The sequence below is a fragment of the Paralichthys olivaceus genome, chromosome 4 (assembly GCF_024713975.1).
Source record: "Paralichthys olivaceus isolate ysfri-2021 chromosome 4, ASM2471397v2, whole genome shotgun sequence".
Lineage (NCBI taxonomy): Eukaryota > Metazoa > Chordata > Actinopteri > Pleuronectiformes > Paralichthyidae > Paralichthys > Paralichthys olivaceus.
This window is the reverse complement of record NC_091096.1, coordinates 17,617,887-17,641,555: the sequence shown is the minus strand read 5'-3', so window position 1 is coordinate 17,641,555 and position 23,669 is coordinate 17,617,887. Positions and strand designations below refer to the sequence as shown.

At 41.0% G+C, this 23,669-nt stretch overlaps 1 protein-coding gene across 2 annotated transcripts in view; it reads left to right on the top strand.

Moving 5' to 3' along the window:
• pdlim2 (PDZ and LIM domain 2 (mystique)) overlaps positions 1–23,669 on the top strand; it is a 36,492-nt gene extending 12,823 nt beyond the window's left edge. The window contains exons 4-10 of one of the 2 annotated variants that reach the window (XM_020093580.2): positions 1,702–1,771; positions 2,538–2,686; positions 3,803–3,860; positions 15,866–15,984; positions 20,249–20,397; positions 21,471–21,582; positions 22,536–23,669. In XM_020093580.2, the coding sequence (XP_019949139.1) occupies positions 1,702–1,771; positions 2,538–2,686; positions 3,803–3,860; positions 15,866–15,984; positions 20,249–20,397; positions 21,471–21,582; positions 22,536–22,728 (850 nt within the window). In that variant the 3' untranslated portion in view covers positions 22,729–23,669. The remainder of the gene's footprint in view (positions 1–1,701; positions 1,772–2,537; positions 2,687–3,802; positions 3,861–15,865; positions 15,985–20,248; positions 20,398–21,470; positions 21,583–22,535) is intronic. The other variant, XM_069524011.1, reaches the window with a different exon arrangement.

The following is a 23,669-nucleotide window of genomic DNA, read 5'->3' as shown; positions in this document are numbered from 1 at the left end:
TGATGGTGTGTATGCATGTGCCAGTTGTTTTATCACCAGTAATTCAGAACAAAGAAAGTGATTTTTCTACAATGACAAACATGGACCCGACTGTTTACTTTGAGTAATGCTTGATAGGTGAAGCAGCAGGGCTAAGTATAAAAAAGTTTAAAAGTTGGGTAAACAAAGTTTTGAATTTTAGCCCGAAATCATGAAGGTGCCTTGATTTGCCTTGATGAGCTTCTTCTATCCTTAGAACCTCAATATGGATGAATTGTTGAAAATGTGTGAACCCCTCTTAGACAGCTGCATGCCTCTGGATGTTCTGTCAATCAGATGAATGTGGGCTTTTAAGGAGGCCTCATAAGGAGCTCGAGCTAATATTGCCTTTTTCAGTCAGTTTCAACTGAGGGGCTGTATAATAAGCAGTTTGAGAAAAATGAGTACATGTCTTGAACTGTAAATCACACAAAGTTACTCTAGTGGAGGCCCACAATCAAAATATAGAGATGTCAATAATAATAATCTTTTCCCTCTAAGTGATTTCATATTTACAGTCAGACTGTCTTACAGTGAACACTTTTGAGGAATCTGCCTGAGGCAGGTGAGCGTGAGAAGTACAGGTATCCTCAACAACAGCTGTGAACAGCTAATATCAGCGATGGGTTTCACAAACTGATTTATGGTGGTATCAAATCTCTGCAACGTCTCAGTCAGCATTTTGACTGGAATTTCTTATCTGAAGAAAACCTGTAACCAGGTCATTGGGTGTAAACTGATACTGATCAAAACACAGTGTTTTAATGTGTCCTTGTCTGAAGACCACACTTTCCTCTGGTGTTGTGATGCACTTGGTAGAAAGTTTTAAAGCACAAGGTGAACATTTTTCAGCGGAGCAGCTCTGTCTCAAAGCAAGCTTTTAATGTCTGCCACATTAATATCCCTCCTACGGGAAGAAATGTCTTACAGCCGCTATATCAGTTTCTGTCTTCAAGCCATCTCCCTCCTGCACACAGTCTGTGCAGCCCAGCCACGAGAGGTGTGTTTCTGGGTGATTTACCACAGGCATCCAGGCCTTCCTGTGTGCCTCATTACCCTGGGCTCAGCCAAGAGCCATTCAGCCTCTGGCCCTACAGCCGGGGGGGGCACTGTGTGTTTGCATTGGCCTATATACTACCCATATTTTCCCCTCCAAATTCAATGATGGTATTGCTTGTGTTTTGGATTTAAGTGAGTGAAGCAAAAGTGACTAGTTCGAAAGATGAGAAACAGCCAGAGAATAATTTCAAAAGGGCGAGTGAGCTTGCAGTACTTGTCTGCAGTAACATTAAGATTCGTGGGGACATTCTGATGGGTGCTCGCCAAAATATTAGCCAAGAGATGTCAAAAAGTTGTTATTAATTTCACTAGCCTGTCTTTCTAATCAATTCAATTAAGATTTATGACTCAATTATTTTCTTCTACACTCAGCACTTTCCTTAAAAGGTCTTAACCATTATATTGCAAAACCTGAGTCCAACAGCTCATGTGCGAATGTCATTTAGACCAGGTCCAAACACGTTGCTTATTTATTCAACATGAACTTCCTAACTGCCTTACGTGATTTGATTCAATCACAAAGCATAAAAACAGACTTTATACCAGATGCAATATGGATAAAATTTGTTTAGTCTGATATGAGATATGTTGTCAGTTGATTTTTCTTGTATTCTGTCTCTCAAGACCTGAACCTTCCAGCCCTGGACAGACTAATGGCATCAGCACGCCTGAACAGCTCACAGGACGCTTCCAGGTCAGTGCTGCAGCTCCTGTTGCTTTAATATGTCTTCAGTTTGTATTGATTATCTGTCATTGTATAGAACATTGATGTAAAGAATTGTATTCTCATTCACTCCTGAACAGTGATCATAATTATTTTGGATAATGTGGTATTTTGGGTACACAGTTTATTCTGCTTAATTTCTACTAGCACCTAATTGATATGGATTTTTAGTGGCCAATACTGATATGAAGGAGTGCAATAGTTCTGAGCAATATATTTATATTAAAAGAAAATGATTCCCTAGGAGGTTGTTATCAAAACCTTAAGATAAAGAAACGTAATTGAGGCTTGATATTTTGCAATAATACCAATAAAAAATAAACACAAATACAACCAAATGTATAGAACAAGAAACAATGAATGTATATTTTTACATAAAATTTAAACATCATTGTGAATCTTTTCTGCAGCATTTATTCTGTAAATTAAGTAATATTGGCAAACATAGACCTCACTAGCAAGAACTATCCACTGATATTATTGGACTAGTGATAAATCGGTTGGGCTTTAATTTCTACTATTGCATGCGCCACACGTCTGTTTATTCTACCGTCCTCAGGATAGAAGTGGTACCAGATACTGAAGTGGTTTTGAGATAAAACCTGATGAAACATTCATTTTTGTGTCCATTATGCCTCTAACTCAAGGCTTACAGCTCTTGTATGACAAACCTGCAATATTAAGATCAATTTATGTTCAAGAAGCATTAACATTCCTCCGCCATGATGCTTTGTAGGAGGCAGTAATAGTGAGTCGAGATGAGAACCAGAACTACAGAGAATACACCATCTCCAGTCCTGCATCACTGTCTCCTGGGCCCTATTCACCACAACCTCCAGCCAGCCCCGACAGGAAGATGGAGAGGCTGACACCAACCAACAAGAGGTCGCTCCCGTCACCCTCATGGCGATTTTTCACATTTGTCAAAAGCATTGATATTTTTCCATCATGCAGATCCAATAGGATTTTATTGCATATCTGATAGAAGCAGATATTACTGATTGGCCGCAGTGCGATATGATTGATTTTAGAAAAAAGCCTCTGAAGTAGATGCCATTCTCTTCCCAGGAAATACAAAATGAAGGCTTATGAATCTACTCTACTTGCTGCATTGTACACAAATGCAGTCTGGTAACGTGTATCTTACACTTTGAACAATTCTCCTGTAATATTAGAATGAAAAGATTCTCTCCACATGAGCACGGTCTTACAACAGCTCGACCTTTCAGATGAAAAACTGGTCCATTCACTGCTTAAACACGCTCGCATCTGGACAAAAAGCAGCAACAAGTGCTCTCTTGACTCCACAACAGGCCCAGAGTCAATAGGTATGAGAATAACAGACAGAAAGTGGAGCCATGGGATTGTACTGTAGTAACAAAGGATATGCACAGGATATCACATTCCACCGTTAGCATTCACCTATTAACAAAAGGCAGAATGTGGAACGTTCACCACACTTTCTCTGTGCACGGCCATTTGTTGTCTCCCGGATGACTTTTACTAGGTCACAGTTCAAACCCAAATCTGCTCCCACGTGTGGATGGAGGTTTTCTGTCCAACACTGCCCCTATGTTGTTCTCAGTGTTAATATTCTTGCACTTCATCTTATGTTTATCTCATCTTAAACACATAAACTATATGTCATCACACAACACTGCAGCAATGATTCTAAGAATTGTATTAACATTTTAAAAGATCTGTTTATAATGGCATCTTGCATTATTCCCTATGTGGGATGACAATGTGACAGTATGAATAGTGATAATTTTTATGAAGGCTTTATTCATAACACCTATGGATAAAGCCTTGTGTCATCATAGTATGCTATTTTATATCATATCTATCAATTTTACATATTTCACATCATATGAAAATCCATCACTCAATCAATCAATCTGTCTGAATGGCTTGCAGCATTTTTCACAGTAGAGGCAGTTGCACATAAGCAACATGTATTAACCATTCATGTGCATGTCTTCTGTCGTCCTTACATTATAGTGTCCAGCTGCGCTCATGGTCACCAGAGGACAAGAGGCTGTCCAGACCTCTGTCACAGGTCAGTTTCTGCCACATACCCTTCTTTCTTTGTCACTATTGATCTTTTATTTAGCTAAGATTTTTCAATCAAAGGTTGTCTAGTATTTATTTATACAATAACTGTCCACTCAGCAATAAAAAGCATTATATAAGTAATTGGAAAAGTGCTATATAAGTACATTCTGCTTACCATAATGTATTTAATTAGAAGTGGATAATTGTTTCTTAGTGAGAATGAAATCAATCTTGTCACAAGAAATGTTTGTACTGTTGATTTCCTGAATTGAATTAGAGTCAGATGATATAGTTTTCTACTTTGTATTTTATCTGTAGAATTCAGGATGATTATCTGGGTACATGGTGCACATACATACATATTTTGTGCAGTTGTACAGTAGACTAGTCAAATATAATGCACATGTTCTCACAATGTGCAATGCAATGTGTCATTCACGTGTGGCTGCAGTTTTAGGCTGCAGTTGACTCAGACAGTACAGTTTAAGGTTTTCGTCGTCTCCGTGGCTCTTTCTCTGTGAGATGTATTTATTTTGACTGTACTGCCCGAGTCTGTAAGAATAACAAGTCTGAATTCCAAGCCTTTCCTCTTTAATTGTTACTCTGATGCCACAGAAGATGCCCTACAAAAGTTTTGTGGCGAGGCAGGATACAGAGAGGGTTTGACATTTTTATAGCAGGTAGTGAAGAAACCAAAAAGGTCAGACTTTGAAAACATCAGACATTAAGCTAGAGCTGTTTCTTTCACAGCCTGCGTGCTCCCAGGGGAAAAAAAGATTAATATCCTTTAAAACAATGGCCTTAACCTTTAGCTGCCTGAGTGGAATCTCAATATCTCAGCAGAGTGGTCAAATAAAGACTTGGGGTTATCATAAGACTGCAGCTAAATTATGCTGCTCTTATTTACCATTCCAGCGCCCAAACCAAGAGGGGGGACTCGGGTGTCTGGGAAGACTTCAGTGAGTTAAAGAGAGAAACTTTTGTGGGAAAGTTCATCATGAAGTATTTGAGCTATGCCTCCATGCTTAGTCTCAAGTTTGGGTCCCACTGCAAACAGAACATGTGAGATGACAGAGTGGGTTATAAAAATATACAAGACCTTTTGTCATGACACTAGGAATTCCAGCCATTTTTGTAACTCTGGACATTATATAAAGTTAGAAAATATGCTGAGGTTTGAACTTCAAAACATTCAAGGGCTCCTTCTAAGAGGCTGCTCGCTGAGAAGGTTAATTTTCTCTTTGGGATTCTTTGTGTTGTTTTTGTGATAAATGGGATTCAGATGCACTGTCACTCACGTCAGTGTCAAGTCTCTGGAGTGGAGGCCTGCGTCACAGTGAGTGGGTTCTGAATTCTTTCACACTGGGAGAAAGATGAGCCAGTGTAGCTATGAAGTAACCAGAGTCCACGTGTGTCTTTTGAGGATTTTGTCATGACTTTTTATTAATAGGTTTGACTTTCATCATGTAGTCAGGACCACCTTGAAATCTTGTCAGGGCAAAATGTAGAGATGTTCCTGGTAATAACTCATTTGGTGCAACTGCAGAATCACACAGCATGTTGTCTCCTTTCAAGTTACCTCAAGGTGTGCAGGATGTATGTGCAGAAGTGAGTCAATGCTCTGACTGGCTCACTGTTTAGGTGGATTCAGCAGACATGTGTGATATTCCCTGGGCTGACAGACACCACAGACAGACAGCAGACTGGATTGGAGATGATGGAGCTATTTAGTGTCAGGCCCTCACCCTTGACGTGAATTGGCTCGCCTGTGCCATGGATCCCTTTTGGCTGAAAAGCTGTTTTAAATAAACCACAAAATTCTTTATTTTAATTTTGGAACTCCTCCGATTTCTACATACAAAGATCATCTTGTCATGGAGAACATTAATTTTGTAGGGAGTTTTTTTAAAGTCTAAAGGAATACCCCTGATTATTCATGGTTCAACTTCGAATGTTTATGACAGAATATTGGGGCAATACCGAAGAAAAAATACCGAATATTTGAGAATAATTTGGGTAGAATGTAGTCGTGACATTGGGAAAATAATGTTGTAATATTTGGAGAATAAAGTCACAGTATTGTGAGAATAAAGTTGCAATGTTGTAAGGATGAAGTCTGAATATTTTGATGATAAAGTTGGAAATAGGACAAGAAAATGTAGGACATAAGCAGTAAATAGAACCTGTGCTCTCAGGAGTTCCACTTCTCCTGGATCCAATATCTTACACCAATCTCATTGAAATCTGCTCCCAGGTGCTCCCACAAAAGAGGCAAACAAGTCTGTTTTTTTCTTCAGAATAGACCCAGTTTATGCTCAATCTTTTCAAAGTCCTGATATTAATGATAATGTGGTGCTGATGAGCCATTTAGTGTTTTGTGACAAATATCCTTAATTATGATCTCGCAACATCATAACTCTTTTCTCAAAATCTCACTTTAAGTGGCCCTGATACTTGAAAATGCCTAATTCAACTTATACATACAACATTTGCACGCAAAAGGCACTGCGAGTATCTGTGAAATAGATGATGTTTTCATCAATCCAAAACCCCATTCAAAAACCCACTGCGGAGTTACAATGAGGTTGTGGCCAGCAAACCATTGTGGAGCAAACTTCCGTATTGGCCGACCAAAAAACACATTAGCAGCTATTGTGGCTGAGAGCTCCATCAGTGAGCCCAAAGGAATGAACTTGCTCCTGTCAGGGCTGTCTATCCAGGACAGCCTTGCATGTTTGTGGTATTTATGGAGCTGCATATCCTCCCATTCTCCTCACCATTTTTAAATTCATCCTTCCTCTCATTTTTCTTATGTTAGAATTCCCATCATCTTGTATCCTCTGGGGGAAGTTACATTCCTTCTATCTCCTTTCACTCCAACATCAACTTGTTTTTTTACCCGCATTTTCATCTGTTCATTCTGTATTCTTGAATTAATATCAATCTATGGAATCTAAGGTGACAGCAATATAAGATGTCTAATCACTGCTTAATGCACCCAAATGTACTTTTTCTGGTTTAAAGCTGAGTTGGATTGCTTCTTACTCTCTTCTTGGCTGACCCCTTCCTCAAATGGAAGTCTTCTCTGGTTTTAAAGTGGTGACGAATCCTGCCGCCCCAGTCCTGTGATTAGAGCGGAGTTCTTTCACAGCGCTCAGTGGGGAACTTGCTGTGGTGAGGCCTGCCATAGGCACACTGTGTATTATGCTGCTCGGGCTGGCAGAAACACAACAGCCCAGTGATCGCTGACATAGGGAGCCTCTTTGACAAGGGCCTCTGTCCTGGCTAAGAGGTGCAGAGTGCTGCTGTATCAAGAGATCAGCCTCGCTAAAAAGCTCCTAAAAGGCTTTTCCTCCCCTGTTTTGGCTCCCTGAGTGAGGAGAGTGGGATTCGCAACATGATCCACCGTTTACCTGGGTGTTGGATGTCCTGAGAAAATGCCCTTGTACAATAGTGGCTGTGATTCCAGAGGCTGTGGACAGCTGGTACTTAGTTTTCCCTCGTGTCACAATGGTTGTCGTTGTGTGATGGTAGCTGGAATAGGTAGGGGATGGGGGGGTCCGAGTGGACATCAGGGACCCTGTTAAAATTCCCAAACTGCACTTAAGTCTTTACACCAGAGACTAGAAGATGCTTTAACACTGTAATGTCCTTTGTTTCACATTATAGAGCCCGTCTGATTCCAGCAGCTGTAGGGATTTAGTAGGAATACTTGAGTAAAGCTCTTTCTATCTATGTTTCTTAAGTGGCATTCATGCCATTTATATGCAGTGTTTAGTTTTGTTCTGTCCTGCCATGATGTGAAGTTGTATTTTCATGGTATTTAATATCTGCTAGCTCACCATCAAGCTTCTTGAAAGCCTGAGATTGTGTGTGAACTGACTGGGCACCGTCATGATTCAGAGCATCTGCTTATATCATTAAGAAGTGACCGCAACAGGATCTCTGCGATGAGCGGGGCCAAAACCAAACTGCTTTTCATGAGACATGACCCGTCACCCGGCCATTAGGAGCAGGCTCCATGTCTGCGTTTGCAGTAGCTGCACTTTGAGGTATTTGGGGTTGCCTCAGTGGTTCTGCTTGATCCTGTGTTGGGTAGTGAAGGCAGATTTCTAAATATTCCCTGTCAAATAACATGGCCAGTTTTGGGCCTGTACAGACCCCGCTAAGCTAAAAGTGGGTAGAGTGACCTTGGCTGTATGACATGTCTCTTTATCCAGAGATGACATGGTAAGTATCCTTCCATACATCCTCCATCCCATACGTTTCTGTCCACCACCCTCCTCCCAGCCGCAAGCTTGCTCGCCAGCTGATGGCTTTGTCCTGCTCTATTCGAAAGCCTGTGGTGGACTGGAGTGCAAATCTGTGGTCATTGCTTTGGAACATATTTGGGCATTTGACTTGCAGGAATAGAACTTGGTTTATGAATTTTAAATGTAAAACTTTTTATTACATGTAGTGTTGGTTAAGGACTGAGAAAGTCTGAAAACCTGTAGAATTGAGTGCACCTCACCTGCAACAGCTTCTCCTCTAGTGCTAAATGGACATATCTTTTCCTTGACGATGATGGCTAGGAATGATGTACTATTTCAGGTTTGACATGAGTGGGGCTGATGTTTGGTTTGGCCAGCCAGAGCTGTTCTAAGCCAAGCCAGCACCAGGGGAGCGATGCTGGATGTGTCCACAGTGGAGGGATGTTTTTTTCTTCTCCTGCTCAGCGAGCTCTGTGACTGGACCGAGATAGGCCTTTTCACATGGACTTTTAGCCGTTAAGCTTGGGGTCCATTGTGGCCAAGGCGCAGGCAGCATGCCTCTCCTCATCTCCTACGATTGATCAGCCCACCTGTTTTTCTTTCCCCTGAAGTGGAAAAGCAAACTGGGCCACTTTTGATTCCCCATGCTTTCCCGGCCCCCGGGCGTACTCCCGGGGACATTTGGCCCTGCGAGTTTTATGGGGGAATGTTGGCAGGGAGAGATGGGCCTTTTTACTCCATGGTGCTGTTTACGAAGGCGGTTGAGCAGTATGTCAACATTCCAAAAGTTGTTGTGAAGGGAACGACCCGAATAACTGCCCCTCAGTGTGTTCACGCCAACAAAAACAGACATGTCAACATATCTTCCCCCCAGTTTTACACGAAAGACAACACCTTCCTTTTTAGTGGAACGTTTGTTGGTCATAAATCATAATTATTAAGCTGGTAAAATATCATCTGCAGTTAACACTGAAGAATTACTCTGCTTCCCTGAGACACTATAACTTCATATGTTGCTGACATTATAGATTTATGTTTTAGCCATTAAGGGAAATTCCTGCTGAAACATGAGCATTAATCTGTACTCCGTTGTGTTGTATTGCATTATAAGTCATAACATTATGTTAAACAGTAGAGTTATATCTCTGTGTGAAATCGATTGAGATGTAGAAAATGGTTTCTGTCTAATTACTGTAGTTGATCCTGTAGGACACATTAACCACCTTTTATGGAGGGACTTTGACTGAGCTGATAAAAGTGGCACTTTACTTCCAGGTCATGATTTCAGTTTGCAAATGTCTCTTATATAAAGCTATTGTCTTTTTCTCTGGATGCTATCAAAAGAGGAATCCAGACGACCATAAATTAAAAGTTTCATGAAGTCCAGCAATTTTTAGTCCAACCATAATATACTCCAGATGTCTGATGAGCTTGATATGCTGCTCAAGTCAGAGCCTTGTGGTGAATGTAATGGGGATGAAAAATGTGTTGCATGTAGCACCCTTCATGGATAAATAAATGCTCAGACTCATATTCATTCTTCATTGTCTGACTTTTGGTGGCAGTGTAAGTGAGTGCCTCCCCCCAGACCACCTACACTATGATCACATGAGGTGGATTTAGTTTTTCTGTGTCTGAAAGTATGCACTTGTACAGAATAATAGGATGACAATACCTCCATCCAAAGGGCATTTGGGATCACTTAAAGGTGACATAATGATGCAGTGACGCAGCGTTTTTTTGATGTGAGTCTTTTTTTCATTACTTCAAAAACAAACACACAAGCTGTCTCGACCAAGGTTTTTACAAGTGACGATGGAAACACGACTGCTCCTGTTCACAGAGGTGCCAAAATCAACAAAAATGAAAAGTTCCTTGTTGGACATTTAACTTTGCAGAACTTTTACATACACAAAAAACCATAACACCAGATGAAAGAAACTGAAAAGCACCATCTGTCTCCTTTAATATTTTGAATATTAAGTTAAAAAAGTAATGGGAGCTTTTGGCTCCACACTCTCTCTCCATCAAAACTCCACATCAGGGAATATCTCTTGGAAGTATTGTGTTCATCCCTTCAATATAGCTTTAAGGATAAATACCAAGGTAGAGTAAAGCTGTTGTGGCCCATCACCATTGGTTTTTCCTTTAATTTGTGACCCTGTGTGTAAACTCTTTGGTGTTACAGGATATTTCCTTTGGCACTAATACTGGCTTCAAGACTGGAAACTGAAAATTAATGTCCCACAGGCATAAAGTAAAAAAATTAAATGTAGATCTGTTTATAGCTAACGGTGGCAACAGTGCACAGACATACTTCAGTGCTCACAGTCATCCCTCTGCTGTTCATTTGGCCTCTAATCTTATACATATGGTTTATATCTGGAGCAGTCTGATGGTGTGTGGCCATCGTGAGCGAATAGAGAAGAGGGGGTATCAACACTGGCATCATGGAGATCTGTCACTTTATTGAATGCTGCACTATGTAAGCCTTTGCCAAGAATTTTAGTGGATTGAGAAGATTGAGCTTGACTTTTAAAGCTTACTGTATGTTCTACGAAGAAGTTTACATCTTTTTGGAAAATGGTAAGATGCCTTAAAGCTAGAGTTGGTAATCCTGGAAAAGTTAAACTTAAAAAAAAAAAAAAAAAGGCATGTACATCCCACCCCCTCCCATCGGCCGGCTTGTTAAAGCTCACTCCTGAAACACAAGAACGTGCACTGGCAACTGCTAGAGGCCGACTTTTCCATGTCTTTCTTCTGACTATCGTCCTCTGTTTCAGTGGCGCATGTCCGCAGCCTGAACGCTCTGGTCATGTGCAGTGAAAGTACAGGCAGCAGGCAGGCAGGTCAGTTAGTGACAGATAGGTATGCAACCAATCATTTCATTTAGATCAAATGAAATTATTGGTCTTCTTTATTACAGTCCCCTGAGGGCCACAGACACTTCTTTTCTTTACAGATGACTTAATTGATGGATTTTAATAGGATTTTAACAAATAATGTAAAAAAAAAAAATAAATAAATAAATCAACCCTTGTAAACTTTAACAAGATGCAGCTTTTGTATATCAAATGCTGTGCTTGAAAATACAGAGAGAGCAGGGTCTATAAGGCATATTCTTTGGACATTTTCATTTCCTCTGGGGGATAATTCATGAATCTTGATAAAATAAATTAGGCACATTAAGGTGGACTGATATCTATGAGTGTGTGCATTGTGATGCAGCTCAATTTAATTGGGGACTTTGGGGCCTTGGTGGAGGTATGTGCTCTACTGTGTGGCATTCTAGTTATAGTCGGCGACCCTCAGTAAAACAGCTGCATTGGGATGGGCCCATAAATAGAAAAATAAAGTTAATGGCATGAATTTTGATATAAAACTATGCCCCTCGATTACTCATAGATTCTACCGTTTTGATATAAAACTATGCCCCTCGATTACTCATAGATTCTACCGTTTTGATATAAAACTATGCCCCTCGATTACTCATAGATTCTACCGTTTTATTACAGAATGTGGACACAATAATGAACCATCACTCAGACATAATTACAAGGCAGGGACCAGCAGTGACAGTGGATAACGAGCATGTTGGCCTCAGGTCTTTGCTCAGGACCTCCACCAGTGCACACGGCTGTACACAGCCCTGATTATTACCCAGCCCAGGATGTCTGGTGTCCCCTCCCTCATTTTAGTTCAGCAGTCATGTCTGTGGTGGAGACAGTGAATAAGCAGTAACAGCACTTTCTCACTGCAGCACCAAGCCTCTCTAAACAAAAGCTCCTCCAGGCATCACTCGTGCGATCCTGGCCCATGCCCTGTAATTGAAGCTGCAGGGTGGTGGTGATGATGATGATGCAGAGTGGCCTGCTTGGAGCCAGACTGTAGGCTCCTCCGCTGGCACTGTCCCCAACGTCTCCCACGGGCCTTGATTTAAAACAGCTGCCCTCCTTGCTGTTCGCCATTTCCTGTTTGTTTGTGTCTTGAAGCGGCCAATCATAGAAGTCTTGTAAGTGTTTAAGTGATTATGTTTCATATTTTGACTCTTCATCCTGGCTCTTTTTCTTTTCTTGAGCGTAAGCCAGTCACTTAGTCTTCGTCAAACGTTTTGGTTAACAGAAACCATTCAGCATTAGCAAAGAATCCCTGAAACCAACTAAATGTGTTTTATTATTGTTTATGTTTGTAGCTCATACATAGGTTTGAATGATTTACTGACCTGGTGTTATTTTTTCATAGATTGCATGTAGTCTATTTCAGAGGAAATATGCACAAGCATCAGACTTAAGTTCAAAACTTTAAAATCAAAGCTTTGTAATCTGAGTATAAACTGAGTATAAAACATTTCTATAGGAAAATTAATGTTGTGCTTTTACTTTATAGACAAATTGCTAAAGAGGAAAATGATTCTATGAATGTTTTTTTCATGGCGGAGATCAGCCCCTGCGACACCCATGAATTTCTGTCTGTCCGATATGGTTAAATAAAAGTAATCTGATTATCATAATGATCTGCAGGAAAGATGTTATTGCTGATGAGACAGTTTTGGCCTGTGGGCCGCTAGTTGTAATTTATGGATGTCGAAGATGACATGTTTGTCTGTTAAGGGTGTTCAGGATTTTATTCAGGACCTTGTGTTTGAGTGTTTGTTCTCACGCTTCCAGCTCAGGTCAAGACTTCATTGACAGCCTTTTAACTCAGATATGTTATTGCATATGCAAGTCAAGGCTAGCACAACATCCAGGATCATTAGGGAAAGTCACTGGTATGTTGACTATAAACTCCTGATTACAGTTCAGTGCAGCTTTAATCAGAGTTTCCTCCTTTAGCTGACCACAGGAACCAGGAAGAATTGGCTGCTGATTTTCTCCAGTGGTCTCTCCCCTCTCTGAACCATGCTCCCATCCAAGACAAAATAACAGGCCTTCCTCTGCCCGCCATTGCCCCTCCCTGAGTTTGTTGGTGCATGAGACATAGGGGCATTGTTGGCACTGCCATGGTGCAGTTTACCAAATACATTGCAGCTCGGAGATCAAGCGTGCGTAATGGTTTAATGGCTCACAATGGAACAGTGATGATTTTAGAACAAAGATGTTTCAGAGAACGCAGTATAAGGCCGTTGCCAGCCATGCCATGGTTACAGCTATAAAAATCTGGCTTTGGACACTGCGGCATGGACGATGGTGATGGGAGAACTGCTCAAGTTTTTTGAACTTTCTAAGGTCAAGCTCAATCACAGCCACATTCTCCCTGTCACAGTGGAGCGCGTGTTTTTTCTCTCTCCTTTCTTTTTGTTTTTCTTTACTTCATTGCATTCCTCTTGAGTCTCATAGAATAGAGTTGTGTTTTTATCTGTGAATTCTCCTGCTGTTGGAGAGCCTGAAGATCCACACTCAGTAGCCAGACACTTATATAACATAGGTTTGGTTTGCATTAGCGTGGATTCATACCCACATAATGTGCAGCTTCCCTAGGTCTTCATGATAAGAATCCCTAAAGCATGTATCTCTTTCAGGTATATTCCCTTGAGATTGGTTCGCAGCAGGAGAGGACTCGGTTGTTCTGTTACGTATTGTGATGGTATGGAATATATGATCTTCTGAGCCTGCTGTTATTATGCTGGGTTTATCCTGCAAAGGAATCATAGGGAGAAGTACCAGTGATCATTTCTGGTAAAGGCTTCCTGGCACGCACCACTAATCTGCCCACTCGCTAAGGAAAAAGAAGAGGAAAATTGGACTCAATTGAGAACAGAGACATTGTTCAAAGAGTTGCTGAATTGGAAGCGGGTGCTGGCATTGGACGCACAAATCTTTGACTCCCATCAGTGCCACTGTGTCAGCATCGAGCTCCAGCTCAGTCTCAGACGTGTACCGGTTCGAAAAACCCGGGCTGAGGCATTTTTTCCTTGGATGGAACCTGTGTAAACCTGATGCCAGCTGGTGACGGTTAGAGAGAAAAACTCAGTGAGCTTTATTTTCAAAGCTGTACTGTGGAGTTATCTGGTGGTTGTTTGCACTCTTGAGTTTTCCTGGACTGTGCACAGACTGAACAGACAGTCATAGCTCTGTTTCCCCAGCAAACTGGAAATTATGAAACTGTTTGAAACATGTTCCTTTCTTTTTAACCAATCATGTTATTGTGATATTGCAGCAGTGATATGCTCTGAGTGGTCAGTATCAGAGGTGCACATGGTTGGATGCCAGACAGTGATGTGGATACAATTTGTTGGGACTCCTGACACTATAAATGCCTGGTTTGAGTCATGAACTGTGCACACACTGTGTATGGGTGTGAAGTGGGATCATGTGCCCAAGGTCAGTTTCAATAAAGCTCTCATATGGACAGTACAATAGTTTAACCTTTGCACTTAATGCCACAGTGTTATCCTATCTTGGTTTCAGCTACAATAAAAAATATCATTGGCACATCTAGTTTATGAACAGCTTGTATACAGTGAGTATCTAGCGCCCTCTTCTGTCAAAATATTCACTTTGCTCTCAATTTGGAAGGTCTTTTCTCATCCCACGATAAGGCAGCGACACTGTTTATGTTTTATGACCATGAATAATTGTGAGATTTGCACTGCATCTGGAACCTATTGAAGTACATGCTGGTACTGCCGTTCCCATCAAACCAACACTGGAGTTGGTGCCAAACATCTGTTGCCACACAATCCTTCTTCTATCAGCTGAGGGAGCTGAAGTGTAGCTCCGATTATAAATGGTAATCAAGATAAAAATGTAACGGAGGTCCCCTATATTTATATTTGAACCAATGTGGCACCAGGACCTTCAATTCTGTACCTTGTTTTTATTGTATTTAACTCTTTCTGTAGGTGTAATATAAAATGCTAAGCTAACATCAGCCAACGCAAGGGGGGAAAGTCCAGTTATATTATAGTGGAGGTTGACTGCAGGGGTTTTACTGCAATATCCATCAAGAGCGAGGAATCCACAGATGAGCCATGCATCAGATCAAAAGAGAAACATTACAGACTGCAAAATGCTACAGCCAATAAGAAAGTACCCCATCGGGCTCCGAGATGTCAGGGACTCACTGTGAAGTCATGTTAAAATGATTCTTCTTGGTTTTATTGGTGGTTGAAAAACAGCTTGCTGGTGCAGTATCACCACCCATTGATCTAGAGTGTGGACTGAGGTAAAACTTGCTCACAGTTTAATATCAGTGACAATTACTGCTACATTTGAGTATTGTACTTATGTCAGTATTGTATTTAACTCACGTTAAATCAAACTGAGTCATGCAATAAAAACTATGAGAGCACACAACATGAAATATTGTACAATCAAACATTGACTGTTTGTTCTGCATGTGTGCTCCCGTGTTCTGTATGTGGTCTCTCTCCATCTGGAATTCATTTAAACTATTGATAAATCACTCAGGTTTGATCTTGACTAAATATATCCACTGTAACAGACTTTGCTTTATTCCAGGTTGTCATACAGTACAGTCTCCTCAGATTTAAAGCTTCCTCAAATAGTGACACTGCATTTGTCCAGAGCCAGTGCATGTTATTAGTGGAAACATTTTCTGCTGAATTTCTGCATCTGCACTCAACATAACTCTCTTTGTGTCTCTTGTGCAGTATCATTGCATCATGCTCTAAGCACTTGCGAGTGTCTCAATAGAATTCTCAACTCCGACTGTAAAGTTGGTTTCAGCTGCTGCAGGATGTTTTATGCTCAATCTCTCTCTGTCTCTTCTTTGTGTTGTTTCTCTTCCTCCACAGGAGTTCTCTCACACAGACTATAGAAAGAACTCCATGTCCAGCAGAACCCCAACACCACCAGGACGCTACTCACCCCAGAGTCCCATTGATCGAGATGTACCCATGTCTCCCAGACGCAGGTAAACAGCAGTCGCATAACAAGCAGCAGCATTGAATAAAACAGGTTAAGACACCATAAATATATATACAGTTGTCAAAATACAACTAAGCAAATCTTTACTGACTAACAGATATTTATGTGGAAGTAAAATTGGCGGGTGGGACATTTACTGTAATATTCCAGGAGATATATTCATTCTATAACTTTAACTGATATTGAACTGCCCACAATTATTCCTCATCCAAATCTAGTTCCTCTCCAAAAAGTGGAGTGTAAAACAGTCAAAAGCTTCCACACTCAACAGTCAAAAGCTTCCACACTCCAGACAGACATTCTGCACCATCTATAGGACAGCAGTTGTTACTCCCACCTAACTAGAATGGCACTCAGTAGAGCACATCCCTCCGCCAATCAAACCGCACCAAAGTTCACACACTTCTAGATATCAGTGCTCTAAATGTGCATAATTTATTTAAATGGGTTCTTTCCCGATAATCCGTCCAGCAGTTTTTGTGTAATCCTGCTGACAAACCCATAAACAAACGGAGACAGTTTACATGTATTTTCAAATATTTCTTCATTCAAATTAATAATACTATGTGTCAAATAAATCTCTGCTAAGACTTGTCTCTTTTGTTATTAGTAATTATTGATTGTATTTTATCAGATGCAAAAATGTAACTTCAGGATTTTATATCAGCCATCAGTAGTGCTGCTCTATAAATATCAGCATTAGCATTTGTCTTTGAAAAATGCATTAATCCTGGGTATGTTGAACTGGCTTCGATGTCCAAGTTGAAAGTTTTGAAATAAGACAATCAACATAAACTTGACTAAAGTTATATCTGCTGCAGGTCTATTATATTTAATTATATATGGTTGTTATAGAGTTTATAATATTTCTGTATTTTCCATATTTGGAATTTATCTGAGGCCAGTCTTTGTGTATTTGTAATTGTTCCTTCCTTTCAAAGGTCTTTATGGAAAGGCAATGTTAAAGTGTGAATGGACAGAGGAGTCTGTTAGTCACATTGTTAATTCACTGCTGTGCTGCAGCTGACTCCTGGTGCTCTCAGCTGTTTGCAGCTGCACTCTGAGCTGACATCTGCATTTGACTTTTTAGCCTTTGTGAAACTTTATATCGTGGTGAATATATATTATTCACCACCTGCACTTGAGTTTGCTATTTCCTGCTTCGCCCACTCTGAGGTGATGAAGCTGTAATTTGGCTCATTTTGTTTTGTGCAGGTGCTTAAAATGATTCGGATTCACTTACAATCACAAGTGTATTTTTGTCTCAGCAGAAATGAACATCTTCATCTATTCGCTCTCATAATCCTTTGTGCCGACTCTCTCTGCTGGACAGCCCGGTGCCTGTGTTTTCACAGTGCGCGATGGTTGACTTTGGCCCCACTTCCCTCCTGGGTAGCCACAGCTAGTGATATGACTTTTCAGCAAATGCAGTCATAGCCAAACACCCCACATTGCCAAAAAAGTCTGATTTTTTTCCCCTATCCCCCCCTGATTGGCCTCCAGTCTGGAGCCCCCAGCCTGCACAGCAAGCCTCTCCCTGCTCCTCCCCAGCCAATCACAGACACAGTGACACCCATTCACCCACCCCTTTATGTCGCATGGCCAATGACTTTGAGCCCTGGGGCACACCTTTCAGTCAGACTCTTGTTTTTCTGTCTTGTCTGGTTTAGATAGAGGTGTGTGTTCAGCATCTGAGTGTGTGTGCTTGTATTGTTTTTTTCTCTGTGTGCTCTGAGTTGCTGCAGCAGTGTTCGAAACAATAGGACCGGTTAAGTGAGGAGAAGCTGAGCTGCCTCTTTGTCTTTGTTCTCTATCTGTTTAAGGTGAGTTTTGGATTTCCAGTTTTGTCATTTTGATATCTTTTGTCTGATGCCCGTGTTTTTGGTTTGGGTGTTGTACTGTGAAGCAGTCGGATTCAGAAATGTGGTTGGAATTTAGCCCCGTGATCTTGCATATGTTTTGGCTACACGCATTTTGAGTCACTGCTATGTCTAGATTGTTATCGTTGCTCCGCTTTGCCAAGTCTGGGCATGGAAATCAGCAACACATGAGTCTCAGATGCAGACATTATATAGATGTGAGACTATTTGAAAGAGCCAGTCCCAGATGAAAAGCTAGACTGAAGTTCTCTGATACTTTGTGAACTCTGTGCATGAATCTGTGCACTCAGCTGCTCATCTAGTTGTGTGTCGTTCTCTCTCAGACCATCATTTATTTGTTTCCCATTTGACGGAGTCTTTCCATGCTGTTTTGAGATTGCATGTCAGATGAGCTGGTGAGAGAAGCATAAAGGGGAAATGGATTGCTGAAGGTGGAGCTGAGCATGAGGAGAACTTTGAGCGTGTGTTTTAGAGGTCTGTTTTCAATTTAAACCACGTTCAGTGATGCAGAGGAAAAGGCCGGAACATTTGTTTTGGACGCATATTTGTTGTCTCATGTGTTCGCCATCTCAGGTTTCATTCATGTTTTCACATATGAGGAAACAATGAAAGACCTCATCAATAAGGAAAGTTGCACATTGGAATTAATATACTGTTGTGACTACAACTTTAAAATACACATTTTCAGCTTTAATAGAGACTCAGTGCCGGACTTTTCATGCACATACCTCCAGTGCAAGAATAACGCAGCTGGACAGTGATTCTCAACAAAAAACAAAGCAGACAGGGAGCTTTTCTTTTTCTGGTCAAATGGTTAAATGCTTTTCAGTGGTCAAATACATCATGTGAGCTGAGTCCAACTGAACACGTGTTTCACAGATTGAACACAAGTGAAAGGGGAATATTACTGCTGATCAGAACTTTCAGAGCACAACCAGGGAGGACGCCAAGGAGTTGCTGAAGGCTGTGGTCAGTAAATGCCACAGAGCACAAAGGGTTTGACACTGAACATATGAATCAACTTTATCAGTGATCATTTGACAAATTTTTCTTTTAATCACAATCATTATTTTACTTCAGATACAGTGTGCAGGAGTGCAGAAAAAATTATAATACTAATCTTGATTTATATAGCACTTTTCACACATGAAATGCAGCTCAAAGTGCTTTACAACAATGAAATAAAGAATGAAGACATACGATTAACATAAAAACAGTTAGATGCAAATAAAACCAAGTAATTGAAATTTGAGAATAAACAAGCGTCTTAAGGAAGCAAACCAAGAAGCAAACAAAGTCAATGTAAAGCCTCATAGAGCAGTGATGGAAAAATATGTTATAATCTAAATGTTAAATCACTTCAGGGAACAGATGACAATGGTGAAGTTGAAGTGATTGTCTCTGAGCAGATTCTCCACAGCGCAGGTGTCAGTTGAACAGTAAATATTTGGGCAGATTTGTTGAGTGTGACAACAGGTGAGACAGTCAGTCAGGTTAAGTCGACTGAATCTTACTGACATGCTTGCTACAGGCGGAAGGCATCAAACCACACCTGGCCAGGTTAGCCAACCGGTTCCTGCTGACAGCAAACACCCAGCAGCTCCGTGCACACAAATACTTGACACTAAAACACACTTTGTGTCTTTGTGCTTCTTATAACTGACAAATACATCTGCCAGTCCAGACCCATGCGTCTCCTCAGCGGGGGGCAGGGAGGGACTGGTATTAAGCCTCACATTAGGAAGCAGTAAAGAGAAACCACTTTTCCAACACAGCAGGGTTAAAGAATTTACTTTAAAAGTGAGCCACTGATCTTTTGTGCTAATTACTGAATTAGCTGACACCATGTACAACCCCTTAGGTAAAAGTTTCCTCTCCTTCCCCCTCCTGGCTGGAAACAAGATGCAAAGTTGGACGTTTTTGTGTTGTGCCTTGACTGTTTCTTAGATTTTAACTTGAAGGTATGAAGCTCATGTCTGTTATTTGCTATCAGGACTTCTCTACTTACATAATCATGGCTGCTGAAAAGATTTAACTACAAGTTTATTGCCTTAGAAAATGCACCCATGCAATAACTTTCATTGTCAGTCTTATATCCTTGGGGATGTTTTCTGAGTCACAACATCTTCTGTAAGGTGATAGGAGGCTGATCCGGCTGAGCATGTGATTGGTGTTGCGCATCTTGCCTGTGGTGTGCAATCTAGACTTGTGTTTGGAGGTCAAAGTCTCAAAGCCAGCTGCTGCCCCCATCCCTCATTTCCTCTGGATTCACTTAAACCACACTCACCAGAGTTCACAAAGAGTTTAGCCCACAGTATGAATTCAGAGAATATTATATCTCACGTTTTTTCCCTCTTTTTCTTTTCACAGCAGTTCGAGCTCTGACTTCACCATGCAGAGGTTTGACAGGGACTCAGAGGTGTACAAGATGATCCAGGAGAATAGGGAGTCGCTCACGGTACCTCGTCAGTCCAGCACCTTTAAAATGCTGCAGGAGGTCCTGGAGGCCGATGAGAAAGGTTAGAACTATGTGCAGTGGGTCCAGACTTTGTCCAGACTTTGCCTTTCACATGTGAAGAATGCAGCAGGAGATACAGACACTTTAACAACAGAAAAATCTCCACAAATCATTCAGGCGGGGTGATGCAGGAGGAATAAAATGTATTAATTCAACCACAGAGAACACGTTTGTTACAGGACATCGAAACCAGTGTCGACCCTTTTCACCAAAAGCTCTTAAAGCTTACTCTAAGTTTACATCTTCGCCTGCGTCTTCTACGTGTATGGCTTCTTTATTTATCCTGAGATATTTGCATTCTTCTTGTTTTTCTTCAGTCTTGCATCTGTGATATGTTTGAAGCTTCATCTACATGCCCATTCACTGAATGTGGTGAATCCTCTGGATAATATTTTACAAGTGGGCTGGCAGAGAAACTCTGGAGATATTTAAATCAAACTTTAATGTTCATTCTGCTCCAAAAAATATTTGTTGGAGTATTGTTGTATCATGAAAACCTTAGATGGAGCATCAAAAGCAATCAGACTACTGACATGTTACAGATTCCTATCAGCGGTTGCTTTCTGAGTGTGTCTTTGTCATGCAACATAATTTATATAACCTCCTGCACTTTTTTGCCGGCTGCATGTCCATCTTGAAATCATCTTTCAAATGTGTGTCCCGTAGAACAATTGAGTGCGATTTACAGAATAGTGACTTCCATATGGTCTTCACCTGTGCTGGATATGGAGAAAGAACTGCTCTCCAGTGTACAGTTTATAATCTGAGCAGCATATCGTGGAATTCGTCTGTTCTCCTTTTCACCCCTTTGCTTTGATAAATGTCAGAGCAAATAAATCCAGATAGGACTAACATTCTTTCCTGATGCGATAATGACCAGTGTGTGGAAACCTATTTCATGAGGCGTGTCTCATGGGTGATGAACCAGTGATGACTAGCGGGAAACGCAAACACGCTCCACTGTCCACAATGCCTGAGCAGTGAAGACAAACGGTGTTGATGTGATGAGACACGGAAAACTATCAGAACATCTATGTGAGCCGCGTGTGTGTGTTTATCTGTGTGTAACTCCAGAGGCGGCCCTGCGGTTCCCAGGGAAACTTTCACCGAGCGCCCCCAAACCAAGCCCATCAGTGGGAGGAGTCAGCAAATATCACACCTGTGAGAAGTGTGGCACCAACATTGTGTAAGTCCACTGTCACATGATGTTATTTTCTCTCCAGTAAAAGATGCTGCAGATATTTAGTGTGTGTTTGTATTATTGTTACTATTTTTGTTATTATCTGTATCATGATGCAGACACATTTTCTACTTCTTGTAACAGGCAAAACTGCACCATGTTACCAAATTGACAAAACATTTGTTTATGGAAATGATTCAAATATTACATGAACATGGTTGTATTTTTTGCGTTGGTGTCAAAGACCCTGTACAGACCTGGTATTAACATCTGTCCCAATCACAAGTGGACAGTGTTAAAGGTTCAGTGTGTAGAATTTAGTGACATCTAGTGTTGAAATTGCATGTTGCAGCTGAACACCCCTCACTTCACCCTCTCCTTCCAAACATGAAAAAGAACCTGTGGCAGCTTCAGTTGTTATAAAAACTCAAAAGTATTTAAATATAAAGGACCTTTTCTGGGGTAAAGAAAACTACAATTCGTACAATTTAGATGAAACGAACTAATGAAAACATAATGAGGATTATTCTACATTAACTTTTCAATAGTTCCCTTTCACCTAAATCTTACACACTGGACCTTTAAGTATGTGTGTTCACACCTGTTATTAAAATGCTTCCTGACAATGTCTCCTGTGATCATATCTCACTTCCCTGCGCCATATGCAAGCAAACATGTATTTCATTTTGGGAAGACTATGATCTGATCTCAGGACACCTTTGGGTGCATTCAGACCTGAATGTGGTGCCGACCACTTGTGTTTCGGATCCCTCATGACAGATGTTGATAGCAGGTCTGATCAAGGTCTGTGTGTCACTTTTCCTCTAAAAGTTAAACTATGATGTCCGTCTGTTCTAATCTCTCCAGCTCTATAGTTGATTCACTTTGGAAATCACTTTATTCTGTTATGACGGACTAAAAAGTCTTTCTTGCCTCTGACTGCATTCATCTTTCCACAGCTCACAGGCCGTGCGCATCATGGACGACCGCTACCGCCACACAGAGTGCTACACCTGCACAGACTGCGGTCTTAACCTCAGGATGAGAGGTCATTTTTGGGTTGGAGATGTGATGTACTGTGAGAAGCACGCCAAACAGAGGTACAAAGGCCCAGGTACTTCCCCCCAAGCCACCTTGTCCCCTCGCCAATGAGAGCGCCACGCCACATCCATCCCTCTTGGGATGTAGAGTGCTGCTTGTCGGCCTGAATAACAGCCTCATCTGACTCAGTTATAGACCTTGGGATGGAGCACGGAGGTGGACACTGGTCAGTGATATGGCAGAGGATGATCTTTTCTGATCCCATTTAACTATATTTTGCAATATTATGATTCACATTCTTGCCTTTGGTATAATTGTATCTGAATTTGCGGCTTTGTTTTTCACAAGATGCAGCCTCCACATTATCTGTATTTAATCTTAGCTCTAATGATGCACAGCTTCCATGGACTCAGGCCACATCACGTTCTTTTACGGCCAGTTTTACATTACAACAACACTTTAGACAAACTCAGCAGGACTGTCTCTCTGACTCTGAGGATCTGGAAAATCATTTGAATCTCCTGCTGAACAAAAGGGACCAAAAATCTCACCTACACTGCATTAATGTACAGTAAGAACAAAAGCAGTGTTCACACACAGTGCTCTGTGTGGGTGTGTATGGTTGCATGCTTTCACATGCAGGAGTGTGGTGGCTTCTGCATGCCTTAGCTGCATCTGTGTGCGTGTGTGTGTGTGTGTGCGAGCGTGCGAGCATGAGTGAGGGGAAGGAGGGGGTGTACACATAATTACAAACACAAAGGAGTTGAGTTAAAGTTTGATTTCTTCTGTATTTCTTTTGTTAACAGAATATGGGTAAAAATAATTTGCTGATGTTTTGATGCTTATGAGGGATATTCATTTAATACAAAATATTTTTGATGTTTTTTGATTGAACTGTATTCTACAATATAAACCATTTAAAATACATTATGTATGCACAGGACATTTAGTGTGAAAAGATTTGATGATGATGATACATTTAGAGCAGTACTCAGAAATACACTATAATGTTCTCATTTCATGTTGCACTTAATAAAATCGCACAACCTGAA